This window comes from Lissotriton helveticus, chromosome 6 (assembly GCF_964261635.1).
Source record: "Lissotriton helveticus chromosome 6, aLisHel1.1, whole genome shotgun sequence".
Classification (NCBI taxonomy): Eukaryota; Metazoa; Chordata; class Amphibia; order Caudata; family Salamandridae; genus Lissotriton; species Lissotriton helveticus.
This window is the reverse complement of record NC_136067.1, coordinates 164,647,463-164,670,984: the sequence shown is the minus strand read 5'-3', so window position 1 is coordinate 164,670,984 and position 23,522 is coordinate 164,647,463. Positions and strand designations below refer to the sequence as shown.

The following is a 23,522-nucleotide window of genomic DNA, read 5'->3' as shown; positions in this document are numbered from 1 at the left end:
CGATGAGATAAGTCACCCGACTCTTGCGTTCTACCACCTTGAAGGGCCCTGTCCACTTGTCTTGCAGGGCACAGGGCTCCACGGGGGCCATCACCCAGACCCGCTGTCCGGGCTGAAACTCGACCAGAGTGGCATTTTGGTCATACCACCGTTTCATTTCTTCTTGGCTGGCCTCGAGGTTTGCCTCGGCCAGCTCTCGGAACTTCCTCGTCTGGTTCCGGAGGGCCAAAATGTATCGAAACACATCGGGAGGGGGCTCTGGGGCCGCCGTCTCCCACCCTTCCTTGACCAGGGTGAGGGGTCCCCGGACGGGGTGCCCGTAGAGCAGCTCGAAGGGGCTGAACCCCAGGGACTTCTGGGGGACTTCGCGGTATGCGAAGAGGAGACGGGGAAGGAGGACGTCCCACTTACGCCTCAGGGGCTCTTCGAGTCCCATGATCATTCCTTTGAGGGTCCGGTTGAAGCGTTCCACCAGACCGTTACCCTGGGGGTGATATGGGGTGGTGAACTTGTACGTCACCCCACATTGTTGCCAAAGGGACTTCATGTATTTCGAGATGAAGTTGGTCCCTCGGTCGCTGACGACTTCTCGGGGGAATCCCACCCGGGAGAAGATGGCCATGAGGGCCCGCCCCACTACGGGGGCGGTCACCGTTCGGAGAGGAATGGCTTCGGGGTATCGGGTGGCATGGTCCACCAAGACAAGGATAAAGCGGTGCCCCAAGGAGGTCCGGGGGTCGAGGGGGCCCACAATGTCGATTCCCACCCTCTCAAAGGGGGTACTGACCACGGGGAAGGGTTGGAGAGTAGCCTTGCGCTTCCCTCCGCTCTTTCCGCTGGACTGACACGTGGGGCAGGACTTACAGTGGGTCTCCACATCGGAGCGCATGCCCGGCCAGTAGAAGTGGGTGACCAGGCGCTGGTACGTTTTGTCTTGTCCCAAGTGTCCCGCCAGGGGCACGTCATGGGCCAGGTTCAGGAGAAAGCCGCGGAAGCGTAGGGGGACCACCAGCACTCGGCCGGACCCTAGTTCGGCGGACTTTTGCTCGCTGTATAAGAGGCCGTTTTCCCAATAGACAAAGTGGGAGCCAGACTGGTCACCGGCGGCCTGGGCGGCGGCCTGCTGCCGCGGCCCCACCAAGGATGGACAGGCTGTCTGCTCAAGGCAGAATTATTCTCGGGACGGTCCCCCTTCCTGGCGCCATTGGGCCAGCTCAGGAATGTCGTCCAAGCTCGGGGTCGGTTCGACACCCGGGCCGAGGGGACCTGCGTCGGGGGGGAAAGCTCTCCCTGGGGAACAGCTCAGGGGTCTCAAAGGATTCAGGGACCTCGGGGTCCTCGGGGGTCGCCGGTGCCGCCTCTAAGGTCGCCCCTTCGGGGGTGGTCCTTCGGGCGGTCATCGACCGGGTACTCACACAGGCCCACTCGGGTAGGCCCACCATCTCTAAGTGGGTCCTTTCCTCAACCTGCTGCTATGGGGAGCTCTCTAGATCGTTGCCGAGCAGGCAGTCCACAGGCATGTCGGAGCGGACTGCCACTCGTAACTCCCCAGAGACGCCCCCCCATTCGAACGGGACTTGAGCTATCCGGCAGGTGCGGACGGAGTTATCCGCTACGATCACCCTGCAGGAGATGTGGGGAACAATCTGGGCTTCGGTGACTAGGTGCCGTTTGACGGCGGTGATACTGGCTCCAGTGTCTCGGAGCGCCCCTATGTGATGGCCATTGACAGTCACCTGCTGTCGGTATTTCTCTGTGTTGTCGGGTAGGGGGGCTCTGGGGACCATCTCCCTATCACCCAGGGAGACTAACATCATAGCTGCGGGGTCTGCTCCCTCGAACTCTTCCTCCCCCTCCTCTTCTAGAGCTACTGAGGTAATGTGGCGCACTGGGAGCCCTGCAGCGGCAGGCTTCTGGAACAAGGGGCAGCGGGGGTCATTGGCATAGTGCCCGGGTTTCTGGCAATGGTAGCAGGCTTGGCTGACTCGGGGCCCTGGCTTAGCTGGGGGAACCCTGCGCACGCTGTGGGAGGCGAGGTGCCGGGCTGGTGTCTGGGGGGACTACGCGGGGACCCTACCTGGGAACCCCTCTGTCTATTCTGATTCCCCCCTCCCCTCTGGCGGGACGATCCCTGTTCATTTCGGCCAGAATCTCCCCCGGGCCCCCGGGGGACTCTGGTGCTCACCCAGCGATCGGCCTCGACGGCCAGCTTCCGGGGGTCAGCCAACTTGCTGTCCAGGAGGTGCTGTCGGAGTTCCACAAAGCATTTCAGGGACAAATGTTCGTAGGCAATGAGGTCGATGAGCCCCTCGAAGGTGGATACTTTGCTGCCCTTGATCCACCCTTCCAGGGCCCGGCTGTAGAAATTGACATATTCTACCCACGTGGTGCCGGGGATCTTCCTGCATTCTCGGAAGCGTTGGCGGTACATTTCTGGGGTGAGCCCGTACCTTGTGAGGAGGGCCTCTTTCATGTGGCTGTAGGAGGTCTGTTCGGCAGATGGTAGGTCGAGTAGGGTGTCTCTCCCCTCACTCAGGAATCGACCCCACAGCCCGGCTCCCCAATCTTTCTGCGGAACTCGGTGGGAGGTCATAGCTACCTCGTAGGCATTGAACCATTGCTGGATGTCATCGTTTTTATAATATTCTTTGACCACATCCTTGGGGATGTGGACCTTGGGTTCCACTGGGGGAACAGACTCTCGGGTCGCTGCTGTTTTGTTGCCTTCGTTCCGGGCCTTGAGTTCTATTTCCAATACGCTGCGCTCGTGCTCCAGCTGGAGCTTCTTTCCGTCATGTTCTCGCTGGAGTTTCTTCTCCTCCAGTTCTCCTTGCAGCCGTAGCTGCTCGATGGCTAGTTTTTCCTCGGCCAGCTTGAGTTCTACTTCCATCTTTAAACGGGCTAGTTCTAGCTCGTGGCTTCGGTTGCGTTCTCGGTCGGTCATCTCTTCTCGAGATAGACCTCTCTCCGTGCTGTGAGTCCGCGTCGGGGACTCTGCTCTTTCTTGCTCTGGGGCGTGGGTTTCGATCAGTGGTGCTCCCCCTCCATCGGCTTCTGTCGGTGCTGGAGGTTGGGCTCCGGTCTCTACCCAGACTGTTAGAGCTTGTTGAAAGTCCTCTTTGGTGTTTAATCCCGTTGACGGGATATGGAGATCTTTGCAGAATTGCTTGAGCTCACGGTGCGAATAGTCTCCCAGCAGCTCCATCTGGAAGGTGGTCTTATCACTCGTGAGGCTCATGGTTGCTCTTCGTTTGGGTAGTGTGTCAGTGCTGTACGATCCCTAGACGTAGGTTCTTATCCCACCAATGTTGGAAGGGGCGATCTCCGAGGGCCAGGTTGTGCTCACCCGGTCACCCCAAGATCCACCTCTCCCACAGAACTTGCCGAGTCTTGATTGGGAGGTCCCCACCGGGGAGGACTTCGGGTCTAGGATCGTACACACTGAGCTCACACCACACTACGAACAGACACCACACCGTTGGATTCTAGTAACAAGTTCTTTATATAGCAAATAACGAAGGAAGCACTCTTGTATACACAGTGGTCAAGGGACCACAAAGTCTTGGAGGGTTCGGGAAGGGGGAAGCGGGACAGTCTTTTAGTCTCTGAGTCAGTACGCGGCGCACCCTACGCACAGCTCTCAATCCTCGAGCCGGGGGGTACGGGACGATGGTCGTACTGGCTGCCTCACCTCCGTCGAGTCGGCTCGGTCGTGATGGTGGTCTCGATGGTCCAGCCGGACCAGAGTACTCCTCGAGCCGCGACGAGGTCAGCAGAACTCGATCTGGAGAGGTTCGTGAGAGCCGCGACAGCGTCAGCAGGGCTCCGATGGTCTTAGAGGTCGAGCCGCGACAGCGTCAGCAGGGCTCCGATGGTTGCAAGTTCAGCTTGAGCCGCGACAGCGTCAGCAGGGCTCTGATGGTTGCAAGTTCAGCTTGAGCCGCGACAGCGTCAGCAGGGCTCCGATGGTCTTAGAGGTCGAGCCGCGACAGCGTCAGCAGGGCTCCGATGGTTGCAAGTTCAGCTTAAGCCGCGACAGCGTCAGCAGGGCTCTGATGGTTACAAGTTCAGCTTGAGCCGCGACAGCGTCAGCAGGGCTCAGAGGTTCAGGATGAGTCTCCTTAGGGTCAGCCGCGATCAGATCAGCAGGGCTTCCGGTCCAAGATACAACTGCCCGCTAGTTGTCGGGCGGGCCCAGTTATAGTCCCTTGGCTCTTTGATCTCCGGACCCTCGCAGGCAAAGGTCTCCTGCCCGGGGGGCTGGTCATTGGTGAGGTCCGGCGGTTGGCTCTTTGATCCCTTTGAAAGATGGGTCTGGGAATTCCCAGACGCCCAGCGGGTCTGGAGCCAGCCCTCGGGGAGGCCAGAGGGGTGATCGAAACTGGCCCATGGGAGAGGGCCAAAGGTGTGACAGAAACCAGCCCCTCAGGGGAGGCCGGAGGTGCCATCGAAACTCCCTGGCTTATCTCACTCGGGGAGCCCTTTACCCCCCAGCCGGGACTGGCGCGCCTTTGGAGTCTGGGTTTCGCTGGGGCCGGGGTCACGCTCGGCCCAGGGAGACAGGGATGTCGGGAAGGGAAGATGGCGTCCGGGCCTTGTGGGGCATGCAAGGTTAGGCGCTCGGAGCCGGGCGTGGAGCGGGAAAGGCAGGCCTGGTCGAGGTTCTAGGGGGAGCTAGGTTTAACTGGAGTAGGACGACCAGGCTCGGGGTGCAGGCTACACTAACGGGGAGGCTGCGCAGGGGACTCGGAGCACAGGCCTACGCTCCCAGGGTGTGGGGGGACAGAGGCGAACCACGCCACGAGGCCGGGTCCAACAACCCCATAAATAATGTGTTAAAATATCAAACTTTGCTCTTTAAACATACTTGTGAGTGATACAATTGACATAATTTAAACCTGCACTCTTTCTTAAACTTTGTCTTAACAAGCACATGAATAAGTAATGATTATGTATATCTTTTGTTTGCCTAAAACAGTAGCAGAAATATATGCCTCATGAGAACGTTTCTACAGTTTTATTATTTCAAAGATGATACACAAGATATACAAAAATACATTGCACGTGAAAGTGCAGGACTCTTCCAATGACGTGGCACTCTGTGGAGCTGTATCAATGTGCCTGCAAACTTTTGTTTCAACAATGCTCTTTCTCTACTGATTTTTAATATATTTGACACAGATACATGGGATGCGTGTTCTTTCGACATCCAGCAGTTTTTTTTAATGGCTATGTAGCATTTCTGGCTTCTCATGTCCACTTTGACACACAGGCACAGTAACCTTTGCTCCACATGGGAGCTCAGCTTCGTATTCAATAGGATTGGATTGTGTGTGGGCGCAGAATTGTGAAGATGGCTGCTAAATTGACAAACTACCTGCCATTGTTGGATTGTCTAAGACAGTGGGAAGCCAACTCTGATATATTAATTTGTGTTCTACTTGTGAGGAAATCAATGACTCTAAAAGAACAAAGGTTTTGTCATTCATGTTAAAAAAAGATAGTTTAGGCATAATTTTGTAAATAAACACAAGTATATATCTACGTTTATTTAAACATTGACGTGTTTAACAATATTCCATTTCTTTGCGAAAACCAGTCCATTCGTTTTTCAAAATGTATGATGGTAGGAAAGCCTGCATGTGAATTATCTTACACCGCTTACTAAATTAAATTATATTTCAGCTCTTCATTAATATTTAGTCCGGTTTTACTGAGCCACACATTGGAATCACTTTCCTATAGGTTCTGGAAAAAACATTCCATGCGCCTTCGACGTAGCTTTTATAATAAATGTTCTATCTTCTTAGATTTTCTCTTTCATATGGTTAAAGGCAAACTCACTCGACTGAAACTGTTTCTGTATAAAATGTTCTTTCTTCCTCTGAATACACTTTCCTCACGTCGTATTCCTTAAGATCTGTCCAGACAAAGAACATTCAACACAACTGTTCGACTATCGTATTTCTGGTTGTTTCCTTTCCATTTGGATTATTATCCTGTTATCACTCTTCTTTAACATGGACTGGAAATCACGGCTCATCCTATCTTGTCGGGCATATTCTTGTAGAATGCTGCTATGTTACAGGGGCGCCTCCTGCTTTGTTAGATGTCCGGATGCTGCCTAAATTTGGGATTCTGTGTTACTGCCTGATAATAATGCAATAGAATGTTGCTATTAGGATGTGGCATCATACAAAGGGTATTTTCTGTATACAAAACTAATGAATACGATGATGAGGCAGTCTACATCCACTAAAATTAACAAGTGTTTTATGAACGCATCACAAAGACACAGGCGTGCAGGTCCTCAAGCCAGGGTTCTTAAATAGCCTTTAGTAATAAACACAAAAACAAAGTCAAGAACATCCCTATGTTGAAAAAGAACCTCTATTTATACAGTACATAGTCACAGAATGCATTTAGTAAGGTACCACAGATGGCATTGGCAACCATACTCCTAGACTCCCATATGCCTGTTCAGAATACTCTCTGAACACGCTAGCAGAAACCTGTAATATCTAAAGCTATTCATCAAGTTTCCACATTTTACCGACTGTAACCTAAACATATTTTAGTTGCGAAGGGAACAAGTTAAAAGGCATGTTCAAAAGAGACAGTAGGATTAAATGTAAATCCCATTTTAGGTACCTCTCTCATGGGAGTGTGCAGAAGCCTGTAGTTTAGATAGTCAACAAGAAGTCGCATGCTATTATTACCCTATCATGATTGTTCGGTTTCAATTGCAAGTAGTTATTCTCTCAAAGCATACTGTACCTGTTTGTCTAAAGATGGTATATCTTGCGTTTTTAGATCTTCATATAGCTTTTGAAGTGTCTCCTCTGCTTCCAACTGTCGAATTTGTCTAAGAAACAGTATATTTGACCGTTTTTCGGCCTCAGATGAAGTAAGTCTGGCTATTTCTTGTTGATAAAGCCACATATCTTTATCTATGCCTTCCATAAGTGCAGGGGGTTGCGGAGGTGGCTGGATTTCCAGTTTTATAAATGTTTGGTCAACATCTTGGTCTTGAGACAATACAAACTGGTATAGATGATAATGTCTAATGAATAGAGTTATGAAGTAGTTGAGTAAAATGAGCCGATGGTTTGCAGTCAGTTCAGATTCTGATCCCTGAAATTTGTCCTTTAAACAAAATATGACTTCAGAAACAGATATACCTAAAAAGAAAGAAATCAATAAATAAAAAATGAAATTTTCTCATTTAGTGGAAATATTTTAAAACTATGATGATCAGGACGTCTGCAAACCAACACAGAAGCATGGTAACATAATAAGGAGTAAACTTGTTGCTGTCTGCAAGAACAGGTTCTCCTGTTCAACACAGTGCTTCAGATGGGAAATTTCAATAGGCATACATCAAGGCAGGTTCTAAAGAACAAGTTACTTACCTTTGTACAATAGGGAACTTGAAAAGAGATGGCTGATCTGGCAACCACAGAGGGAGATGGCGGGAAGATAACCTTTTAAAATCGGATCGGGGACCCGGTGGCGGAGTGGTGCCTGGCTTTGGCCCAGCTGGGGGGGCTCCATCGACCATTCTTCAAGCGATTTCAGCATCCCAAACATCTGTGGAGAGCAAGATAGGGGAGGTGCGCATCGACGTGGCTCTCATCCGTCAGGATCTTCGCTAGGCCACGGAGCGCATCACAGAGGCTGAATCCCGGATCTCCACCGTGGAGGATGACATCACTACCCTCAAGTCTCAAGTGGCCCGTCTCCAGTCGCAGACCTCGGAGCTTCATCGCCAGGCTGAGGACGCGGAAAACAGGGCGCGCTGGAACAACCTGCGCCTCCTGGGCTCCCCGGAGGGAAGGGAGAAGAACGACACCGCCACCTTTTTGGAGAAGTGGATCCGCTCCTGGATGCCCAAGGAGAGGCTCTCTCCCTGGTTTGCGGTGGAGCGAGCACATCGCTCCCTTGCCCCTAAGCCGCCACCAGGAGCCCCAGCCCGTCCCTTCATTCTCCGTGTCCTTAACTTCCGCGATCGGGATGCAATTTTGGGGGCGGCCAGGGAGCTGGGGTCGCTGCACCACCAAGACTCCAAGATAATGGTGTTCCCGTACTATTCGAGGGAAGTTCAGTCCCAGCATCGCTCATACGACAAAGTCAAGCAGAAACTTAATTGGGCCTTTGCTATGGGCTCCTCTTCCCGGCCCGGCTTAAAGTGATTTTTCAGAGCAAGACCCTCTTCTTCGACTCCCCGCAGGCGGCGTGGACCTGGCTCACAGAGGAGCGGCCCCTCCGGCTGCAGACGGCTCGCTCCCCGTCCCAGAGGGCCCCCACACGGGCAGAAGATACCGTGCCGAAGCCCAGGTTCCGCAGGACTGGATCCCGGAGGAGGGCCGCCCGCCGGGCTCTCACTCACCGGAGGCACGGGTCCAACAACCCTCGCGCCGGACCCAGGAGCGTGGCCCTGCTCCCCCGCCGCCGGCCTCCTCTCTGATTGACCTGGGCAGCATCCCCGGACCTACTGAAACTTTACGACGCGCCATGTCAGACTCCGACCTGTACGGGAGTCCGGTGATTCGCGGCTCAGATGGGGATTCCGGAACATGACCGACGTCATCGCCAGTACCGGGTGCTCCGGCCCGGGATCCACCGCCCATGGCCACGTCTTTGGCTCTGTGATCAGGCTCACACGGAGCTCACCAACTTGACCTGTTGTGGTCCTCACGTTAATGTAATTCTGGATTCTGACTATTTTACCCCACAGATGCATGTTTCACCCTGGTTTTTTTCCCCTTTAACCTGCAGTTGTTATTTCATCCGAACGCATGGAGGGGGGTCCAACTCAGCCATGTCCCAATTTCGTGGTTGCTAACTGTTTTAGTTTAGCTGTTAGCCTCTCCGTGAGGGGGTTTGTGCTTACTTTAAGGGCGACAGATGCTTCCTGTTTCGAAGTATAGGGTGGGGGGTGTTGGGGGGAGCGGGAGGGAAGAGGGACCGTTTTCTCTACAGAGTTTGTTGCTTTTGGCTGCCCACGGGCCGCTATGTGTTGTCCTCATTGGTAGTCACATGTCCTATTGCCCCCCTCTGTTGTCACCTACGCTCCAGCTTTACTCAACTATGCCCTGGGGCACCGGACTTGATTCGGGCCCTCCTCCTGACCGCGGGGGGTTCTTCTTCCCCGCTTGCCTCACGCCATTCCTCCCCTTCACGAATGACCCACATATTTAATACACCCCTCCACATCCTCTCCCGGAACGTGAATGGCCTCCTAGACCGCATTAAACGCACTGCGGTGCTCCGTGCAGCCCGTCGACACACGCCCGATGCCCTGTTCCTACAGGAGACACACCTTCTGGGCTCCCAATGCCACTTCCTGGCCCGTTACGGGTTTGACCGAGTTTGGCACTCTGGTTTTGCTAGAGGCTCCAGGGGGGGTGGCCATTCTTCTGAGGCGGGGATTCCCATTCACTGTAGTTGACGTTGTCACTGATCCGCAGGGGACGTTTGTGGCCTTCTCCGGGTTGGTGGAAGGCAATCTTCTTAATCTCCTCTGCAATTATGTTCCCCCCACGCTCCTGTCCTCCACCCTTCGGCGAATTACACAGGTGCTCTCCTCCCAGCCACCGGGCCTTACTATCATTGGAGGTGATTTCAATGCCGTCTTGCAACCCTCTCGGGATGTGACGGGGCCTCCCTCGATACACCGGTTGACCTCTGCAAGGAGCCTTACGGGCTGGACCTCAGCCATGGGGTTCTGCGCTGTGTGGAACCCCCGAAAGGACCAATACACCCACACACATCGGCCTCCCACCATACTCACTCCCGCATATACCTCATTCTGATGCCTGCCACAGACTGCCAGTTGGTGTCCGGGGTCGAGATCCTCCCTCGGGGGATCTCTGACCACTCCCCCCTTTCACTCCATCTCAGGTCTCCCCCTACTGGCCCTAGGTCTTCCTGGCGCTTGAACGCCTTGTTCCTACAAGATCCCGCGCTGGTGGAGTCCCTCGGCCAGGAGCTGCACCACTACTTTTCCGCTAACGTGGGTTCGGTCCACTCGAAGGGTACGCCCTGGGAGGCGGGTAAGGCGGTGGTACGTGGGGTGGCCAGGGGGCTAGTGCATGCCTGGCGTGCGGCTCAGGCCCCCCAACTGGTACAGCTGGAGTCCCGGGCTATTCTTTTGGAGCAGGCTCAACTCACCGGGGACGGCTCTGACTCCTCCAGGCAATTGGCGCTGGTCCGGGATGAGATCCGGCGGCACTCCCTGGAGTCGGCCAAAATGCTGTGGCGCTCCTCTGTTGCCCGCATTTATGGCTGGGGTGACAAAAATGGCAAACTACTTCACAATCTGATATCCTACCCTAGGGCCCACCGCATTATTCCAGAGATTCGAACGGCCGCCGGGTGACTTCAGCGGCTATCGCGCAGACCTTCGCTCACTACTATGCGGCCCTGTACGTGTCGCGCCCCCCCCCCCGGAGCCTCCCTTGCTGACTTGCTGGAGAGGTCTGGGACTTGTCTCCCCTGCCTTCCCCGTGGAGTCGCGGATTCCCTGGACGGCCCCCTCACCCCGGAGGAAATCCATGGAGCTATCACCCTACTGCACTCCGGCAAGATGCCCGGACCTGATGGATTCCCCCAAGAATACTATTCCACGTTCCGCGACGATCTCGTCCCCCACTTAACGGAGCTCTTCCACCAGGTGGTGGAGGACGGGTCCTTCCCCACCGAATCTGATGTGGCGACCATCGTGGTCATCCCCAAGACGCGCCTGCCTTCCCTAGCCTGCTCTGATTACCGCCCGATCTCACTGCTGAACACCGAAATTAAGATCTTCGCTACAGCTATAGCCCAGCGACTTCGGCCCCATCTACCCGACCTGGTCCTCACTGACCAGTATTGGTTCATGCCGGCCAGAGGCACCCGTCACTGCATCCGCCGCCTCCAACTGGCGCTCGCCCATCGGCACCGGCTTTCCCCGTACCTGGCCCTCCTCCTTGTAGACTTTGAAAAGGCCTTTGACACGGTGGACTGGGGATACTTAGGAGATGTCTTGGAGCGTATGGGTTTCGGCCTACCCTTCCGCCACCTGATCCGGGTCCTTTACAACCGTCCTAGAGACCGTGTCCTTGTTAATGGTGCTCTCTCCGATCCATTCCCGATCCGGCGAGGCACTAGGCAGGGCTGCCCCCTCTCCCCACTCCTATCCGCCCTGGCGATGGAGCCTCTGGCGGTGCTTGTCCGGCAGGACTCCCTTATCCGGAGATGGGCGTGGGACCAGAGCCAGGTGGATAAAATCGCCCTTTATGCGGATGATGTTCTGCTCTACCTGGCCGACCCGGAACACTCTGGCCCAAGGACTCTAGCTGCTCTCCTGAACATGTCTCTGGCCTTCGTCTCAACCCGGCGAAGTCTACCCTAATTCCCCTTCATCCCTCCTGGGATTGCTTCGATTGGCAAGAGATGATTCCCCTCCGGAGGCAATCATTTAAGTACCTGGGAGTGTGGGTGACCCTCCTGACAGAATTGGAATGGGCCCTTAACATTACTCCCCTGGTCGCCCAGATGAAGCGAGACCTTAAGAACTGGCAATCTCTCCCCCTTAACCCGCTGGGCAGAAGTGCCCTTTTTAAAATGATGATCCTCCCTCGTTTTCTTTATATCCTACAGAACACCTCGATCCCCCTCTCCGGTGGCTTGTTTCGAGAACTGGACGGCGCACTCATCCGGTTCTTATGGGGTGGAGGAAGGTCGCATTTGTCCCTGTCCCATTGCCGAATCCCCCCCCTTCGACGGCAGTATGGGAGTCACCAATCTCCATTTCTACTATTTAGCCAACAAACTCATAGTGATCCATTACTGGTTTGCGGGCGGTTGGTCGGACCCAGCCTACCGGGTGGAGCTCGCTGCCCTGGATTTCCCACAGATTCAAAGCCTACTTTACAACTCCACGGTACCACAAACCCTGCCTCCTATCACCAGAATGGTTTTTACACCCTGGCGCGCTGCCCTCCAGTTGGTGTCCTGGGACCGGAAGCTGACTAGACAGACACCCCTTTGGCATGGCACCTGGCTGAATGAGGTCTCCTCCCTGGAGGGATTCCGTCGCTGGGACTTGGTGGGGATAACACAACTCGGTGATGTATGGGTGGGGGACCACATGCGCTCCTTTTCTGACCTACAACACAGGCATACTCTCCTACACTCCCAGTTCTATAAATACTTACAACTCCGCCATGCCCTTCACATAAACCTCCCTGTGCCCACCTCCCTCCCGGAATTCAGCCCCCTTGAGGCTCAAGTAATGATGGGTAACATGGGGAGAGGGGGATTGTCCCGTATTTACCGTGCACTAGTGAACAACTGTCCCACATCCCTGGACCGGCTTAGGGAGAGGTGGGAGGAGTGGGTGGGCCCTTTAGACGAGGCCGACTGGCGGGATGCCCTTATGGCACCCAAAACCCTGACCACATCTTCCAAGCTACACCTGGTCCAGCTATATTACCTTCACGTGGCCTACCTCACCCCGGCGCGCCTTTTGCGGGCGGGCATACGACCCTCCCCGGACTGTGCGCGCTGCTCTGGTGCCTCTGCCAACTTCTACCATATGGTTTGGCTCTGCCCGGCACTGGACCGCTTTTGGGGAGGGGTGGCACGGGAGCTCACGCAGGCTTTGGGATGGGTGGTTCCGCATGATCCAAGACACTTGCTGTTGGGTGTGTTCGACGGCCTGGATGGCTCCCGGGCCGATAAACGCTTCCTGGGTACGGCACTAGCAGTGGCAAAATGAGATATAGCGGCTAGATGGGCCCAGGCCGAGGCTCCAACACTGCAGATATGGCGGAGGGGTGGGGACTGGTATGGGATACAGGAGGAGCCCCTCTTTGAGGCTCGGGGATGCCCGGAATTGTTCAACAAAGTGTGGGGCTAATGGTTTGGCCTGCTTCCGTCGTGATGGGCCCAAGTCCGCCATGTTGGTCGGTTGTAGGAGAGCTGTTTTTTATTCAGAAAAGTCTATTAAGTCCTGTGATATTGCTGGAGGGAATGGGGTGTTTTTATATGATGTGTGATTTAATGGCAATGTTTTTCTATGTACCTAAAACTTTAATAAAATTTGATTATCAAAAAAAAGATAACCTTTTACTGTGCCCAACACAGAGCCCTGCTAGGCAAGGAAAGAATAAACAAAATAACCTAGGAAAAGGTTGCAGATAGAGGATTAACGTTTTTATCTGTACACCAAGCCAATGGCAGGGTTGTACAGTCTTGGAGGGATGACTAGCTGCCAAGATAACATTGTCACCTTCGCACAGAAGGTCGAAAGCTGTCAATTGTTGCCGCTCAATTCCCATGTGTTAGAAGCGGCTGTCTCTAGTTGGCAGAGGTATACACTTCTGACAAATAGGGACGCACCTTTTCTAGTCAGGGCAAGGGGATCACACACTTAGATAACCCCTGCTCACCCCTTTGGTAGCTTGGCAAAGCAGACAGGCCTATCTCAGAGGCAGTGCGTTAAGCATTTATGACCACATACAGTAATAAAGTGAATACACTACAAATGGACACGACACAGTAGTATTATAAAAATAAGGATGATTATGTAAGGCTTAGCACAAGACCAAATAACGACAAAAATATACCACCATCTTAATAAATACTCTTGGAAGGAAAAATAATAGTTCAAGTGTAGTTTCTTCTTAGCACAAAGTCTTTAGTAACAAAAGCAACTCTTCTTCTTTAAATCACAGTTCTTGGCAACAATGTAACCCCCACAGGAGTCACACGACGTCGAGGCATAGTTAATCCAAAGGTTCGGCGTCGACCGCGAGGAGCGCTACGTCGAGCCCGGAGTCGCAACAGACCCCCACAACACAGTACCTTGGAAAAGTGAAGCACACGATGATCAGCGGCGTCGAGATGTCCGGCGTCGCGTCTTCGGCGTCGATCGGGCCTCGGAGTCGGGGCGATCTGCAGCGGCGTCGACAGATGTCAGGCAGGAGCAGCGCTCACGAGGTGAAGCAGGATACGGCGTCGTCGTCGATGTCGATGGTGATGTTGCAAGAGTGAGCAGCACTCACGGCGTCGAGAGGGCTCGGTGTCGAGGCGTCGGTAGCGGCTTCCCTATTAGCGTCGATCGGGCCCGGCGGCCGGCGTCGAAGGTGCGGGACACGGGAGCTGCACTCACGATGTCTAGCTGGATTCGGCGGCGTCCGACGGCGTCGAGATTGCTGGATTCTTCAGAGGTGCTGGATTTTCAGGTTCCAGCAACTAGCACTTTTAGCAAATGATGAAGTCCTTTAACCCTGTGACTTCAACAGGAGGCTGGCACTCTTCCAACCCTTGGAGATTTCCTTGGCAAAGCTTGAGAGTACACACTCAGTTCCTCTCTCCTGGTTCCTTGGCAAAAATAAAGAAGTAACTGCAGGATTCCCCCAACAAACAGCACACTGGCAGAAGGGGCAGGCAAGTCCTTGGATCAGCAGGCTTCTTGTCCTTGGTTCAGGTTTCCTTGTCAGAAGTGATCTAAATTCTTAGTTCAGGGGTTCGTCTCTTATACCCCTTTTCTGCTTTGATCCCTTTGTCCATGCAGGGGAATTTCCCCCCATCCTGGGTTTGTTGTGGGTGTTGCCAGGCCGAGGCACCTGGCCAATTCACTGTGCAGGGCAGAGTCTTCAGCCACCCAGCAGGAAGTGGAGCCAGCATTGTCACTGGCAGGGGCAGGGCCATCAGTCGCCCGGTAGGAGGTGGGGCCAGGATTGTCCCTGGCAGGCACAGAGCCATCAGTCGCCTGGCAGGAGGTGGAACCAGCATTGTGTCAGGCAGGGCAGGCTATCAGGAGCTACCCTTGCCCTACTCTCAATGCAAATGCCCCACTCACCCCATACTGACTCATTCAGACTTCTGGAGCCACCCAGCTCCTGTCACACGCACACCAAACCAGCAGAGACCAGTAGACAGTCAGACAAGAAAATAGTCACTTTCTAAAAGTGCTATTTTCAAACACAGAGTCCAAAAACCATCCACCCAAACGGATGCGTTATTAAACCCTGAGTTCAGGGATACCAAACTCGACATTGCACCATGCTCCCCGAGCCCGCTAGGATTATACCATTAATAATCCTGGCAGCCCATTCTAACTTATGGAGAGCAGGTTACCTTACAATAGTGAAAAACGAATATGGCTGTAATTCACTATTAGGACATGCCAACCTCATCAGGCTTGTCCTACCTTATGCTTACAATGCACCCTGCCCTTGGGCCTACCATAGGGGTGACTAACATCAATCAATCATTCATGCCATTTGTATAGCGCACTACTCACCCGGGAGGGTCTCAAGGCGCTTGGGGGGAGGGGTAAGCTACTGCTCGAACAGCCAGGTCTTGAGTTGTTTCCTGAAGGCGAGATGGTCCTGGGTCAGCCGAAGGTGGATGGGGAGGGAGTTCCAAGTCTTGGCAGCCAGGTAAGAGAAGGATCTTCCTCCGGCGGTGGCTCTTCGGATGCGTGGTACGGCTGCGAGGGCAAGGCTGGTGGACCGTAGCTGGCGGGTGGGCGTGTAGAAGGTCAGGCGGTCGTTGAGGTACTTGGGGCCCAGGTCATGGAGAGACTTGTGTGCGTGGGTGAGGAGCCGGAACGTGATCCTCTTGTCGACGGGGAGCCAGTGCAGGTTCCTCAGGTGGCTGGAGATGTGGCTGCGTCGGGGGACATCCAGGATGAGTCGGGCGGAGGCGTTCTGGATGCGCTGGAGTCTTTTCTGTAGCTTGGCTGTGGTTCCGGCGTAGAGGGTGTTTCCGTAGTCCAGTCGGGTGGTGACGAGTGCCTGGGTGACAGTCTTCCTGGTCTCGGTCGGGATCCAGCGGAAGATCTTGCGAAGCATACGCAGGGTGTTGAAGCACGATGAGGAGACGGCGTTGACTTGTCTGGTCATCGAGAGGGAGGGTTCCAGGATGAAGCCCAGGTTGCGTGAAGTTAAGGGAAGGTTTAGGGACTGGCAAGTAGGTGTACTTGCGCAGCCCGCGTGACAGTCAGACTGCACGTAGGTCTAGCAATGGCAGACCTTTAGACACAATTTACCAGGCTGCTTCTGTGGGTGGCACAACACGTGCTGCAGGCCCACTAGCAGCATTTGTATTTACAAGCCCTGGCACTCCTGGTGCACTCTACTAGGGACTGACAGTAAACCAAATAAGCCAAACATGGAATCCAATCAATATCAATTTCACATAGGGAGCACTTGCACTGTGGCACTAATCAGCAGTGGCACAGTGCCCAAAGCAATATTCCAGCAAAAACATCGTAAACAGAGGAGGCAAACAGAAAAAATGGAGGAGAGACTCATGCCAATGATGCCAGGTCTAACACGTGTCCCCTCCAGCTGAAATGTGGGGAGAACTACCCTTACCCTAGGGAGTCCTCATCACTAAGGCGGAAAAATCTGATCTGTACCAGGGCGGTGTTCCACCGTGAAGTCCATCCCCTGTAGGGAAATGGACCACCTCAACAGCTTTGGATTCTCACCCCTCATCTGCATCAACCATCTGAGGGGGAAACAACCATTACAACGCAACTTTTACAATGAACTACCATTACAACGAAACTTTTACAACGCAAAAACTTTTACAACGCATACCATTACAACGCAGGATTTTACAACGCAAGTACCTTTACAACGCATACCATTACAACGTAAGTATTGGTAAGTATATAATTATTTTTAAAATATTATATGTTTGGGTTTTTGGGTAAAGGGGTATTTTTAGAGTTCAGGGTCAGTTTTCAGTTTTTGGGTAAAGGGGTATTTTTAGGGTTCAGGGTCAGTTTTCAGTTTTTGGGTAAAGGGGTATTTTTAGGGTTCAGGGTCAGTTTTCAGTTTTTGGGTAAAGGGGTATTTTTAGGGTTCAGGGTCAGTTTTCAGTTTTTGGGTAAAGGGGTATTTTTAGGGTTCAGGGACAGTTTGGGGTTTTTGGGGTACAGGGTTAATTTGTAAAAATAAAATAAAATTATATTTAAATTAAATTAATTAAATGTAATTAAATAAAAATTAATTATATTTTAATAATTTAAATTAATTTAAATTAAAAAAAATATTTTTAGGGTTCAGGGTCAGTTTTGGGTTTTTGGGGTACAGGGTTAATTTGTAAAAATAAATTAAAATTATATTTAAATTAAATTAATTAAATAAAATTAAATAAAATTTAATTATATTTTAATAATTTAAAATAATTTATATTAAAAAAAATATTATATACTTACCAATATTTACGTTGTAATGGTATGCGTTGTAAAGGTACTTGCGTTGTAAAATCTTGCGTTGTAATGGTATGCGTTGTAAAAGTTTTTGCGTTGTAAAAAATTCGTTGTAATGGTAGTCGTTGTAAAAGTATGCGTTGTAACGTCATACATCCATCTGAGGGGCCTGTGGTCTGTCTGAACCCGGAAGTGAGTCCCAAACAGGTAGGGTCCTAGCTTCTTCAGCGCCCAGACCACAGCAAAGGCTTCTCGCTCTATCGCACTCCACCTCCGTTCCCTAGGAAGTAACCTCCTACTGATGAAGGCTACAGGTAAGTCTCGGCCCTCTTCATTCACCTGAGCTAGAACAGCCCCCACGCCATGCTCTGAAGCGTCCGTCTGGACAACAAATTCTTCAGAAAAGTCGGGTGCCTGGAGTATAGGTGCTGTGCACATTGCAGTTTTCAGGGTGTCAAAGGCCATCTGACAGGCGTCAGTCCAGATCACAAGTCTTGGCTGCTTCCTGGAAGTCAGCAAAGTCAAGGGGTGCCCAATGTTACCATAATCCTTGACAAACCTCCTGTAGTAACCCGTGAGACCCAAGAAGGCTCTCACCTGAGTCTGGGTTTTGGGTGGTGCCCAAGCCAGGATGGTATCAATCTTGGGTTGCAGGTGGGCCACCTTGCCGCTCCCTACTTGGTGCCCCAAGTACACCACTGAACCCTGCCCAATCTGGCACTTACTGGCTTTGATTGTGAGGCCTGCTCTGCACAGGGCCAACAACACTTCCTGGAGGTGGCACAAGTGTTCCTCCCAGCTGGCGCTGAACACTGCTATGTCGTCCAGGTAGGCGGCACTGAAATCCTCCAGTCCAGCCAATACCTGGTTGACCAACCTCTGGAAGGTGGCAGGGGCATTCTTCATCCCAAAGGGCATAACCCGGAACTGGTAGTGCCCATCTGGTGTGAAGAATGCTGACCTCTCCTTTGCCCCATCAGTCAAGGCGATCTGCCAGTACCCAGACGTTAGATCAAACGTACTAAGGTACCGGGCAGCCCCTAACCGATCTATGAGCTCATCAGCTCTGGGGATGGGGTGCGCGTCAGTCTTGGTGACTGAATTGAGTCCTCGGTAATCCACACAGAACCGAAGTTCTGGTGAAGCACCAGGCGCTGCAGCCTTCGGGACCAAGACCACTGGGCTGGCCCAAGGACTGCTAGAGGACTCAACCACCCCTAAGGCAAACATTTTGGAGACCTCCTCCTTGATGTATGCTCTGACCTTGTCAGTCACTCTGTAGGCCTTGTGCTTCACAGGAGTGCTGTCTCCGGTGTCCACATCATGGACACACCACTGAGTGACACCAGGAATCAAGGAGAACAGATCAGGGAATTGTCCCAACAGTTGGCGACAATCTTGCTGCTGCTCAGGGGTCAGTGTGTCAGAGAGAACAACACCATCCACTGACCCATCTTGCTCTTTTGCATACAGGAGGTCAGGAAGAGGCTCACTCTCCTCCTCCATTCCAGCATCTGTAGCTAGGAGCATGCCCACTTCGGACCTTTCTAAGTGGGGCTTTAAACGGTTGACATGCAGGACCCGCAAGGGGTTCCTGGGAGACTTCAAGTCTACCTTGTAGGTGACATCGCTCTTTTTCTCCACAACCTCAAATGGTCCAGTCCACCTGTCCTTGAGCGCACAAGGTTCCACAGGGAAATGATCCAAACTTTCTGACCAGGCTGAAGCTCTACCAGAGTGGCATTTCGGTCGTACCACCGCTTCATCTCTTCCTGGCTGGCCTCCAGATTTGCCTGAGCAAGATCTCTGAAGCGCCTAGTCTGGTTCCTAAAGGCCAGCATGCAACTGTATACATCCTGGGGAGGTTTCCTGGGAGATTGCTCCCAGCCTTCTTTGACCAGACTCAAAGGTCCTCTTACCGGGTGTCCATACAAAAGCTCAAAGGGGCTGAACCCTAGAGACTTCTGTGGCACCTCAAGGTAGGCAAACAGCAGGCATGGCAAGAGGACGTCCCATTTACGCCTCATTGGTTCTTCAAGACCCATAATCATGCCTTTAAGGGTACGGTTGAATCTCTCAACCAACCCATTACCTTGAGGGTGGTAAGGAGTGGTGAACTTGTAGGTTACCCCACACTCCTTCCACAGAGACTTCATATAATTGGAAATGAAGTTGTTTGCCCGGTCTGACACCACCTCTCTGGGGAACCCCATTCGGGAGAAAACACCCATCAGTGCCCGTCCCACCACGGGGGCCGTCACTGTTCTGAGAGGGATGGCTTCCGGGTACCGTGTGGCATGGTCCACCAAGACCAGGATGAACCTGTTGCCCATGGCTGTCTTGGGGTCCAGGGGCCCAACAATGTCAATCCCCACCCGGTCAAAGGGGGTACTGACGACGGGAAAAGGTTGGAGGGGAGCCTTCTGCTTCCGCCCGCTTTTCCCACTTGCCTGGCAAGTTTGACAGGTTTTGCAATGGATATCTGTATCCCTTCTCATCTGAGGCCAATAAAAATGGGTGACAAGCCTGTCATAGGTCTTGTCGTGCCCCAGATGTCCAGCTAACGGAACGTCATGAGCCAAACCCAGTAGGAAGGCTCTGAAGTGCTGGGGTACCACCAGCACACGGGCTGACCCAGGCTCAGCAGCCTTAGGCTCGCTATACAGGAGATTGTTCTCCCAGTAGACCAAATGTGACCCTGACTGATCACCTGTTGTCTGGGCTGAGGCCTGCTGCCTCATACCCACAAGAGAAGGGCACACTTTTTGCTCAGCACAAAATTCTTCCCTGGAGGAACCACCATCCTGCTGCCAGTGGGTCAGCTCGGGCAGGTCTCCCAGTTCAGCAACTTGTTCCCCTGTGGGTTCCAGGGCATCCCCCTCAAGGTCTGCCTCCTCCTGGACCACGGGAACTATGGGGGCCGGTTTCCCGCGACTCCTGCCTCTTCTCTTCACAGCTGGGTCCTGGCCCATACTTTCAGGCTCCGGGACCCCATCAACACCCTTACTTGCTGTCATCGATCGAGTGGTTGCACACACCCACTCTGGCACGCCCAACATTTTCAAATGGGTCTCCCTCTCCACCCTAGTCCAGGGGGAGTTCTCCAAATCATTGCCCAGGAGACAATCAACAGGCATGGCGGGCCTTACAGCAACCTGAAGAGTACCTGAAACCCCCCCCCCATTCAAAGGGAACCTGAGCTACCTCACACTCTCTCTGGGAGTTGTCAGCAGCTATCACGTGGTAGAATGCATGAGGGACCACCTGCTCTCTGGACACCAAGTGACACTTGACAGCTGTCACACTTGCTCCGGTGTCTCTGAGAGCTTCTACCCTATGGCCATTAATGGTCACCCACTGCCTATATTTCTTAGTGTTACTAGGCAGAGGGGGTGGAGGGACCATTTCCATGTCTCCTAAAGAGACCAGGGACATCTCTGCGGGACCCTCCCCACCAGGGGCAACCATCTCCTCCCCTCCCAGGGCTACACTCGCCAACTGACGGGGGGGGTGCACGTGGTGGTGCATTAGAGTTTTTAAGGGGACACTGGGGATCATAAAAACGGTGTCCCACCTGCTTACAAGCGTAGCAGGTCATTGGGACCCCTAGGAACAGGTTTACCTGTCGGGCCTCTGACTTCTTCACTGGGGGAGGCTGGGAACCCTTCCCTTGGTTCCCTTGGGGATTTCTTTGGGGCCCTTTCTGGAACTCCCTCTGTTTACCCTTGTCCCCCCCACTCTTCTGCTGGGGACCCTGCCCACCTTTGGCTGAGTCTCCCACTGGACCCGTGTGGACCCTGGTACTGACCTAGCGGTCCGCCTCCTCAGCAAGTTTTCTAGGGTTAGATATCTTGCTATCAATAAGGTGCTGGTGCAGCTCTGGAAAACAGTTATTAGAAAAGTGCTCCCAAGCAAACAAATCATAAAGAGCATCATAACTTTCCACTTTGCTGCCCTTTACCCAACCATCCATGGCTCTGCAAAAAAATGACATATATTCAACCCAGGTAGTACCAGGCAATTTCTTACATTCTCTAAAGGCTTGTCTGTACTTTTCTGGGGTTAGGCCATACCTTAACATTAAAGTATCTCTCATATGAGTATAAGACATCCTATCCTCAACAGGCATGTCCAACAGGGTATCTCTTCCCTCATTCACAAAGCGACCCCACAACCCCGCTCCCCAATCCTTCTCAGGGACCCGGTGGGCCAACAATGCTAACTCATATGCTTTAAACCACTGGCCAATATCTTCATTCTTCTGAAAATCTTTGATTACATGTTTGGGAAAATAAAAACTACTTTCTGCAGGCACAGATGGGATGCTGCCACCAGAGGGATTCCATTCTAATTTCTTAGCTTTGAGCTCCATTTCCCTCACCATTTTCTCACGCTCAAAAGCTAATTTTTCTCTTTCAAACTCCAACTTTTTGATCTCCATATCAGCTTCTCTCCTGCTTCTTGCATTTTCTAACTCCAACTGCCCTTCTATCTTAAGTTTTGCCATTTCTAACTGGTATGCTCGTTCCTTCGCCCTGTCTTCCAATTCTTCAGGAGAAAGACCCTTGGAGGAAACACTGCTGCCGGGAGAGGACCCAGGCCCATTCACTGGCACCTCCTCTTCCCCTTCCCCTGACGGTACCACCACCGGAACAGAGGGATTTCTGGCCTCTAACCAGGCCTCCAATGCTTTAAAAAAGTCCTCCTTATTTTTGAGGCCTGTTGAAGGAACTTTAAACTGCTTGCAACATTTTTCCAGCTGCTTTTTCTTGTAGTCTTTTATCAATTTCCTATCAAATTCCTCCACAACAACAGGGGTAGTGACTCCGGCATCACGCATGGTCAAAACTGGCAGTTTAAAAAAATCAAGCTCCAGGAAAGCGGAGAACAAAAATAGAATATCCTACCAAAATAGATTGTGGCTGCGCTATGGTCTGCTTTCACTATGTAGTGCACACTAATCACTGCACATGGGTCATAAATGCAAAGTTCAAATCCTCACCGCTGACCCACCAATGTTAGAAGCGGCTGTCTCTAGTTGGCAGAGGTATACACTTCTGACAAATAGGGACACACCTTTTCTAGTCAGGGCAAGGGGATCACACACTTAGATAACCCCTGCTCACCCCCTTGGTAGCTTGGCAAAGCAGACAGGCTTATCTCAGAGGCAGTACGTTAAGCATTTATGACCACATACAGTAATAAAGTGAATACACTACAAATGGACACGACACAGTAGTATTATAAAAATAAGGATGTTTATATAAGGCTTAGCACAAGACCAAATAACGACAAAAATATACCACCATCTTAATAAATACTCTTGGAAGGAAAAATAATAGTTCAAGTGTAGTTTCTTCTTAGCACAAAGTCTTTAGTAACAAAAGCAACTCTTCTTCTTTAAATCACCGTTCTTGGCAACAATGTAACCCCCACAGGAGTCACACGACCTCGAGGCAAAGTTAATCCAAAGGTTCGGCGTCGACCACGAGGAGCGCTACGTCGAGCCAGGAGTCGCAACAGACCCCCACAACACAGTACCTTGGAAAAGTGAAGCACACGATGATCAGCGGCGTCGAGATGTCCGGCGTCGCGTCTTCGGCGTCGATCGGGCCTCGGAGTCGGGGCAATCTGCAGCGGCGTCGACAGATGTCAGGCAGGAGCAGCGCTCACGAGGTGAAGCAGAATACGGTGTCGTCGTCGATGTCGATGGTGATGTTGCAAGAGTGAGCAGCGCTCACGGCGTCGAGAGGGCTCGGTGTCGAGGCGTTGGTAGCGGCTTCGCTACTAGCGTCGATCGGGCCCGGCGGCCGGCGTCAAGGTGCGGGACACGGGAGCTGCACTCACGATGTCGAGCTGGATTCGGCGGCGTCCGATGGCATCGAGATTGCTGGATTCTTCAGAGGTGCTGGATTTTCAGGTTACAGCAACAAGCACTTTTAGCAAATGATGAAGTCCTTTAACCCTGTGACTTCAACAGGAGGCTGGCACTCTTCCAACCCTTGGAGATTTCCTTGGCAAAGCTTGAGAGTACACACTCAGTTCCTCTCTCCTGGTTCCTTGGCAAAAATAAAGAAGTAACTGCAGGATTCCCCAACAAACAGCACACTGGCAGAAGGGGTAGGCAAGTCCTTGGATCAGCAGGTTTCTTGTCCTTGGTTCAGGTTTCCTTGTCAGAAGTGATCTAAATTCTTAGTTCAGGGGTCCGTCTCTTATACCCCTTTTCTGCTTTGATCCCTTTGTCCATGCTGGGGAATTTCCCCCCATCCTGGGTTTGTTGTGGGTGTTGCCAGGCCGAGGCACC

At 52.5% G+C, this 23,522-nt stretch overlaps 1 protein-coding gene across 6 annotated transcripts in view; it reads right to left on the bottom strand.

Annotated features, from left to right (window-relative positions):
* The window catches only part of C6H8orf74 (chromosome 6 C8orf74 homolog), a 2,015,860-nt gene that overhangs the window by 159,522 nt on the left and 1,832,816 nt on the right, over nt 1-23,522 (bottom strand). For 5 of the 6 annotated variants that reach the window (XM_078647559.1, XM_078647557.1, XM_078647556.1 and 2 more), the window contains one exon: nt 6,778-7,181. In XM_078647559.1, the coding sequence (XP_078503685.1) occupies nt 6,778-7,181 (404 nt within the window). Of the gene's footprint in view, nt 1-5,511; nt 6,151-6,777; nt 7,182-23,522 lie in introns of those variants that run through there. The other variant, XM_078647560.1, reaches the window with a different exon arrangement.